Raw genomic sequence first — 7,573 nt, 5'->3', positions numbered from 1 at the left:
ATGTAAAACCCTCCGTCTCATTTTACTTGTTCATCTTTTAGTTTGAGTTGTCTCAAAATTAATGTCATTTTTCTTCATTAATTATTAATTTTATTAATGTATTTCAAAATTAACATTGTTATTTTAAAATACCAAACTTCAAAGAAAAATATTATTTAAATCGATAACCATAAATTTAGAATAATATATTTATTTTGTGTAGTTAAATTCCATTAAATTATCTCTCTTTAAAATGATTTGAAAATTTTCGTTCTATATTTTTGGAAAACTTTAACAAAAACGCTGTCGTTTCCAAAGCTGTTATACTTGATCCTCCTCCGTCCCGCTTTCTCCTTCTCTGAGAATTCCTCTTCCTTTTCCTCTTCCCAAGCATCCAACATCACGCCAATTCTAACCCTAATTCCACCTATCCCGAAGAACAGCTAAACTCCAGTCTCAAGTACAGCACAGGTACGTTATCTTCGTCTTCAATTTCGGGCGATTTGTGTCCTACGCTTTGTTAGTATCGAACGATTCAGTTCTCTCTCCGAAATCAGAATGTTATCGTACAATTCTTACATTTTTCACGACACACCTACACGATGCGCACGAAATCAAGAGTTCGCGATACGTATCTGGTATCCAGGTCCGTAATTTGACAACAAAATTGAGAATTGAAGAAAGTGACTTTCTGACGCAGGATAACAATGTTTACAGTACAGAAAGCAATCAGGAATATAAACACGGCCGTAGATGCTACACGCCTCACCAGATTTGCTCTCCAGCGACCAAAATGTGTAAGCTAAGCTTCCTTTCCCTTTTAAGTTGATTCCTTTTGTTCCCTTGTCTTTCTTTATGTGGATTTTTGTGGGTTTTGAGCTAAAAAGAGTTACTTGATTCTTGTTTTTTGAAGGACTCAAAGCAGAGAATCTAGACCGTTTGCATTTCCTTTCACAATGCAAATCTGGCCAAATGATTACTGAATTTTATATTTGTGTATTTGATTGTCAGAAGAACGTCAACACTTGTATGATATGCTTAGGAATGTATATAATTCAGCAACAAAGTTTTTGCTCAAAGTTATAATTATTGTTACGACTCATTATGAGCAAATTGCATCTTTCATCTACTTAGGTTTGATTTCAAGTTCTTCAAAATGTAGTTGGCCTTGTCCAATGATGGATAATGGACCTGAAGGGCATACTTAGTAGTTTAGTTTCTCTCGCAGTTATCTGCTGACGGATGACGACTTAATTCCTGTAGCAAACTTGATTTTTAAGGTTTAGTATACACAGAGAATGGCATTTGGTGGTTTTCTCCATTTTTATTAATAATTTAAACTTGGTTGTTTTCTGGGTAGGATGGAATTATTATTGGGCTCTCATATATGCTCATGTATCTGGCATTAAACAAACTTATTACTCAATCAATTTTTTCTGCATGTTCAACTCTAGTAACACAATTTGAATCCCATTCACAGCTATTGCTTATTTTTTGCGTAAGTTTTTTTTTTTTTCGCAATAAGTTTCATTGTCATTTTGTTGAAATTTTCGTTTCAGGTAGAGGTAGAATTTGCTAATGGTAGTAAATATAGTTTGTCAGCTGAATTTTTGAGAGTATACAGCCCAGCTGCTGATGCCAAGATTAGATCATTTGGGGGTGAAAAGGTAATCGGCAGAAATTTTGCTTCACAGTCCTGCTTTTGTTGATTTTCTTTTCTATAATCATCTCGATGGTTATTCACTTATTCTGATGATTTTTTTTTTTCACATTATTAATTAGGTTTTATTCTTCATTACATAAGCGAATTGCATCCATCCAGTTTTCGTAATGTCACACTAATCCTACTTTATAAGTTCTTTACTTCTTTTGTCAATGTTTTTTGCTTGATTTAGTTCTTACTCTTCTAGTTGAGTGTGTAAACAGAATTACATTTCCTATTGATCTTAAATTGGTAAAGCACAACTCATTCACTTCTTCTGAAAAGACACCAACATATGGCTATCTTTCTTTTATATGATACTGACCCTTATGGTTTTTCATCCCCTTTGATGATTTTGAATGATTGTGAAAACAAGTTAATCATCATTGTTATTTACCTTTTATTCACCAGCAGACCTACTTAAATTCTCGACATTTCTGAACTAGGTGATATTTGGGAGACGCCATGTGGGGATCATGTCCGCAGAACCTGTAGGAAACTATGGGGTAAGGTACTTCTTGCTTAATTTTAGTTTCCTCCTCGTCACTGCCTTGTCACCGCCTCTAGGACATATGCTTCTGCTTTATGGTAATGACTAATTTGAGGATGACAATTCAGGATAATATTTGACGATTTGCATAAAACTGGTATTTATACCTGGGATTATTTCTATCATCTTGGAAGCAACAAGTTTTCCCTCATGAGGAATTATATCAAGACACTAAAGAAGCATGGACTCAGCCGGGATCCAAGCAGAAGAAATTGATTGGGAGTTAAATACATTTGTCTGGGTTGTTCATTTCAAATCAGATTCATTCTTCAAGTGCTGGAGAAGCATGGTGACTAAAAGGATGGGAGTCCGATGTGAATGATTCCATCGTCATAATGCAAAAGAATGCGAGTGCACGGGAATAGTAGTGTTGTTGACATCAGTACAACTTCCTTGCTCAAGAAACTGGTTTTTGTCTTTTAAGAGCTTATTGGTAAACAGAGATGGTGCACTCACATTGTTTGTGTGAGCTGGTTTTGAGAGGCCAATTATTCGTGGGTTATATGTAGAAAATGTTTTCTTGCATTGTTGAATTAAAAATACTCCATTTCTATCTCTCACTTATTGAACACCTATTTTTCTATCCTTGTTAATTTTGCCCTATGCCATTCTCTGGATTTACAATTTGCATTTTGAGGTTCATTTCTTCTGTTGGCAAATTATTATCCATGTCAAAAGTAACATTAAATCCTTAGACATGTAGAAGTATAAGCGTTCTTCATTGCCTGAATTGCTTGATTTATATCTAATTGAGTTCTCAGACCATCTAATGTGGAAGAAGGCAACTGGGCATGGCTTCTGTAACACTGTGTAGAGTTGTCTAGAACATTGAATTTAAAAAAGAGTTCACAATCCACAACATCCCAGACCAAAAACAAAAACAATCAAATAGAGTAGCCTCAGTTGCACCACCAACAGGTAAGAAACAGAAGTGATAGGTAAGAAAAGGCATCTCCAACCCACATTTTCAGAAGCAAAATTTTCTTCTCCAAACACACTTTGAGATCATTCCTACGCTTTCGCTCACTTCTACAACTAAACTGTTCTAACCATGACTTACCTTCAGGGTTATGGGACAGGTTTCCAACTACAAGGACTGTGCAACAGATGATGGACACAATGGAGAGGACGATGGAAGATCCTTTTGCTTACAGTGGCAGCTGGCCTTCTCTTGCTGGAAGAGAGAGGTAGGGATATGGTAGGGGAAGGATGCCTTGGGCAATAAACGAAAGAGAGAAAGACTATAAGATGAGATTCGATATGCCTGGGATGACCAAAGGTGATGTGAAGGGTATGGGTTGAAGAGAACATGATTGTGGTTAAGGCAAAAAAGATCAAGAAGAGACAAGTGGGTCGACTCACCACTGATGACGAAGAATGGCCAGCCACAAGCTTTGGAAAGTACAGTAGCCGGATTGCCTTGTCAGAGAACATAGAATTTGAGAAGATCAAAGCAGAGGTTAAAGATGGCGTCTTGTATATAACTATTCCAAAAGCTAGCACCATTAGCAATATCATAGAAATTGATGTACAGTAGAGACATACTTCAAAGAATGTGGACATCCAAAAACTTGCAGGATATAATAGTCAAGTCGAGTTCAGATGCTCAGAGAATTTCTTGTAGCTTCTTACATTGATGATCGTCAGAAGTAAAAATTCTAACAGTATATAACTTCCAGGTGTGGAAGGATGTTTTTCCCTCATCTCTGCATCTCTTCTACTGTAAAATCCAAGCCAAAGAGAAACCCAATGTTATAAACGAGTATCAAACTAAACCCATCATGGATGCTTTCTCTTCTGTATGATTTCCGAGATGCGTTTCAGCCCTTGGGTGCCCCTTTTAATTCCCCTGCAAAATAAACAAGGACGCATTGTGAAGTTGCTTAAATAGCATAAATAAATGGGGAACAAAAGAATTATAGGACTGCTACCTCTGGTACAAGTAAATGAAAGTGTAGAACAGTGGCAGCAGCATCAAAAGCAATATTGCAAAAGCAATATAGAGTGTACTTCTCTTCTTCTGCACACCTCAAAAAAGGATCATAATAAATGAATAATGACCACCACATTAGAAGGACCCTCTACGTTGCCTTCCTAATGCAACAAGTCGGTACGTGTGCATGAACCCATATTATTGGTTTTCTGATTTTAAGAATTCAGTCACCCTGACCAAAAGTCAGAGCATTTAGATGCACAAATGAAAAGTAGAATTTCCCGCCTGATTCAGCAATCAGACCCGTTAAAAGTACCATAGAAGAAGATAATAATTCATGAAACAAAGAAAATTATTGAATGTTTCACCTTGCGTCCTTTAGAGAAGGGTTTCTGACCTCCAGCACAAGTATGGGAATCACAGAACTGGCGTAAAAAGAATTCTGCCATTGAATACAAAAGGAATCAAACTAATGAGCAAAAAGAAATATCAAAAAGGCCAAACTTTCCTATTAGAAACATAAAACTATATAAATACCGTGAAGACGGCTAGCTGAGGGACCCTCGTTAACTGCGAAACAGCCATCAGCTAGACTCTGCATAAAAATATCATGTTAAAATACAAGCAACAATGTGGTAAAAAAAATGGGTAAACATTGTTCATAGCCCACCTCGCAAAGATGCTTATTCCTTGCCACAGCAGCAGGATTACATTTAGTCTTCCGTGGCTGGGAACCCATAACAAGGTCACAGTGCAATGCACCACATAGGTCTGCCAAGCACCTGCTGCGAGTCTGGTTCAAAAATGTAATAGACTTTTAAGACTCTATATCTTGCTACCGTGACGGAGAATTCTAAAACAAGTAAACTATATATATTAAGAGTGCCTCTTTACATTGAAAACTAAACTCTACTAGGAGAATTTAATAAGAAATATTGAACAGATCAAAAAAGTAATATTTGGCAACTAAAGAATCTAAGAGTTTGACTCTACATCTAAATTAGTAAATTCTAACACATATGCAGATAGAGCTCTGGATGTTGTGAAGCAGCATAAGAAAAGAGAAAATTAATAAAAAGAGTTGATCTACAGTCAATCACAATTGGCCATTGCATAAGAAAATGAATTTCAGCCAATCGCTCAGTGTTATTTTTAAGGAGGAAAAATAATAGAAGTACGGAGGCAGGTAGCAATTTTCATGAGAAAGTGATATTGGAAACCAGCTAGAGAAATAAAATAGCAAGGATTGGGTTTGCTCTAGGTGACATAGAAAGTGTAGTGAGCCATAAAGTTGGCTTTCTATATATTCAAGACTTTTCTACAGATTAGGAGAAGGTAAAGGACATGCAATGAGGTTTCTAAAGTTTCCTCATGGTTGTTACAATTTGTAATAGCGGTGCTAAATGTTGTAAGAACTAGTACAAACTTGTTAATTCCTAACTTCTTTTTTGAAACCAAATTTCACAGGACAGCTCCAAAAGGAGAAGGTGGGCCAGAGTAGTAATCAAAAGCCAAAATTCCATGAAAAGTTGAAAACACAATATGAAACACCTAGTTACAACAGGAATCTGAATCTCAAAATTAAAATAGTAGTAAATCCTTTGCAGTGAAACTTCCATCATGATGTTTTTCCAAACTTCTTTTTTTATTTGACATGGAATCAACTACTCAGATTTTGTCAATTAATAGTGCTAGGAAAACTCGAAGGCACATACCGCATTCAGTAAATCATAATGTCTGCTTTCAAAATGCTTATCAAGATACTTCTCTTCATAAAAGGTCTTCTTACAGTACCCACATTGCCACTCATTAAGTTGTACATGGAACTTGTGCCTTTCCTGATCTCTGTACAGATCGTTATCAGGGTGAAGCCTACATCTAGTAGATATCTGATATCGTTCCTTCTCCACAAAGGGCATCAAATACTGCACCAAATATCAAGTGATGGTGATTTCAGTAAGGAAGCCCATGAAGTCTGTCAAATGGACACAAAGCAGAAAACTATACAATTGTGCTTTTTCAATACCTCCTCAATTAATTCCCATGCTGCCCTACTCCTTTCTCTAGAGCAATGTGTTTGGTGAGCATCCTCCGGCTCCAGGTTTACATTTCTAATTCAAATGTGCAAACATCAGTTATCGATAGTGTTTTTCAGCAATAGGATCATCAAATTGCAGCCATTGGTCATGAAACACAATATGATCATGAAACACAACATCAAGTACTGAATTAGAGAGCCCACTCAACAATGGCAGGATACATGAAGCGAGATTCACTGAATCTAGTCAAAATTTCCTAGAAAATACTGAAAGCCACATTACCTTGCAGCTGCAGATTCTCTATTGCCCTGTAGAAAATAACAGAGTGAAAAAGATCAACGCAGACGGTAAGGTTGAGTGCAACATTAGGGCTTGACATGAACAGACAAATTCCATTGCAAAAACTTAATCACAACTCTTTGTGCAGTTGTAAACAAACCTGATCAATTTATATAAGATATACGCTGTATCCACAATTAACAACAAATAACGCCATGCCGGATGCAATCAATGGAACAAACCCAAACAGTAAGCACATTCGTGTATGTATGTATAGATATGGTCGAATATGTTTCAGTTTTGGATGCGATCGAAACCTGAAAGTGTAGAGGAGCAGAAATCGAAGAAGAAGAGAGCCTTCTCACTTGCAGAGAAATCGAAAAGTAGAGAAGTAGCAGAACCACCTCCCGTCCCATCTTCGTTGATTTCGCAACGTTTTTGGCGCTTAGCTCCTTATCAAATGCCCGAGATTTCAGTTATGAACACTTTTTTTTTTTTCCTTCCATTGCATATAAAGAAATAAAGAACTACGATAATACTTTCATATATATTTTTTACCTTAGAATCGTTTGTACCCAAAATGATCTTCAATCACCTGTTGACACATGGTAGTGAATGACCTACAATTGTCAATTAGTAATGGTGAATCAATCTCCAGTGGACACGTGGCAAGGGAAAGGAGATTTTAGATTAATGTTTATTCATTTTGTGGTGAAATCCTGTGTTAGTTAAGCTAAAATCCGAGAAGTAGTTGCTGGAAATAATGGATGTCTAAAGAACCTTGTATGAGAAGTTACAAACAATGGATTCGTTGTCATAATTGTTTTAATTCTGATTTAAAATAGTTTGTTAAATAGAAATCGAGATTTCAGCTAAATAAGCGCAAGAGAGGTTCACAAGAAATCGGAGTTTGAGGCATATACGTTCCTAAAAAGTCTCGAACGCATTTCTAGAAGCTGTACGACAACCAAAGACCTGAAAGCACGTTCGTCCTGCACATTGAAGAAGAAGAAGAAGTCCTCCCACATTCAAACATACATGAGCATTATCATTATGACGATGTTTAGCCATTTTTCCTTAATCATAAGCAT

General features: G+C 36.5%; 2 protein-coding genes and 1 pseudogene across 3 annotated transcripts; 2 read left to right on the top strand and 1 right to left on the bottom strand.

Annotated features, from left to right (window-relative positions):
• The first annotated feature begins 291 nt into the window (after positions 1–291).
• LOC120008425 lies at positions 292–2,786 on the top strand. Of its 2 annotated transcripts, none has more exons than XM_038858736.1 (5): positions 292–450; positions 680–776; positions 1,539–1,646; positions 2,128–2,192; positions 2,300–2,786. In XM_038858736.1, exons 2-5 carry the CDS (start codon positions 687–689, stop codon positions 2,445–2,447), a joined length of 411 nt encoding a protein of 136 aa, XP_038714664.1. In that variant the 5' UTR covers positions 292–450; positions 680–686; the 3' UTR covers positions 2,448–2,786. The 2 variants fall into 2 exon arrangements, with proteins under 2 accessions (XP_038714664.1, XP_038714665.1); XM_038858737.1 differs by having other exon boundaries at positions 2,128–2,187; positions 2,300–2,320.
• On the top strand, positions 2,577–3,796 carry LOC120008716 (annotated as a pseudogene).
• LOC120008424 lies at positions 3,774–6,973 on the bottom strand. The gene is made up of 9 exons (XM_038858735.1): positions 6,800–6,973; positions 6,486–6,511; positions 6,191–6,275; positions 5,880–6,089; positions 4,835–4,957; positions 4,702–4,759; positions 4,533–4,606; positions 4,163–4,251; positions 3,774–4,080 (listed from the first exon to the last, which is right to left on the bottom strand). Exons 1-9 carry the CDS (start codon positions 6,896–6,898, stop codon positions 4,011–4,013), a joined length of 834 nt encoding a protein of 277 aa, XP_038714663.1. The 5' UTR covers positions 6,899–6,973; the 3' UTR covers positions 3,774–4,010.
• Between the last annotated feature and the right edge of the window lie 600 nt (positions 6,974–7,573).

The sequence above is a fragment of the Tripterygium wilfordii genome, chromosome 11, assembly GCF_013401445.1.
Source record: "Tripterygium wilfordii isolate XIE 37 chromosome 11, ASM1340144v1, whole genome shotgun sequence".
Classification (NCBI taxonomy): Eukaryota; Viridiplantae; Streptophyta; class Magnoliopsida; order Celastrales; family Celastraceae; genus Tripterygium; species Tripterygium wilfordii.
The sequence above is the reverse complement of the archived record's forward strand: the minus strand, read 5'-3'. Positions and strand labels throughout refer to the sequence as shown.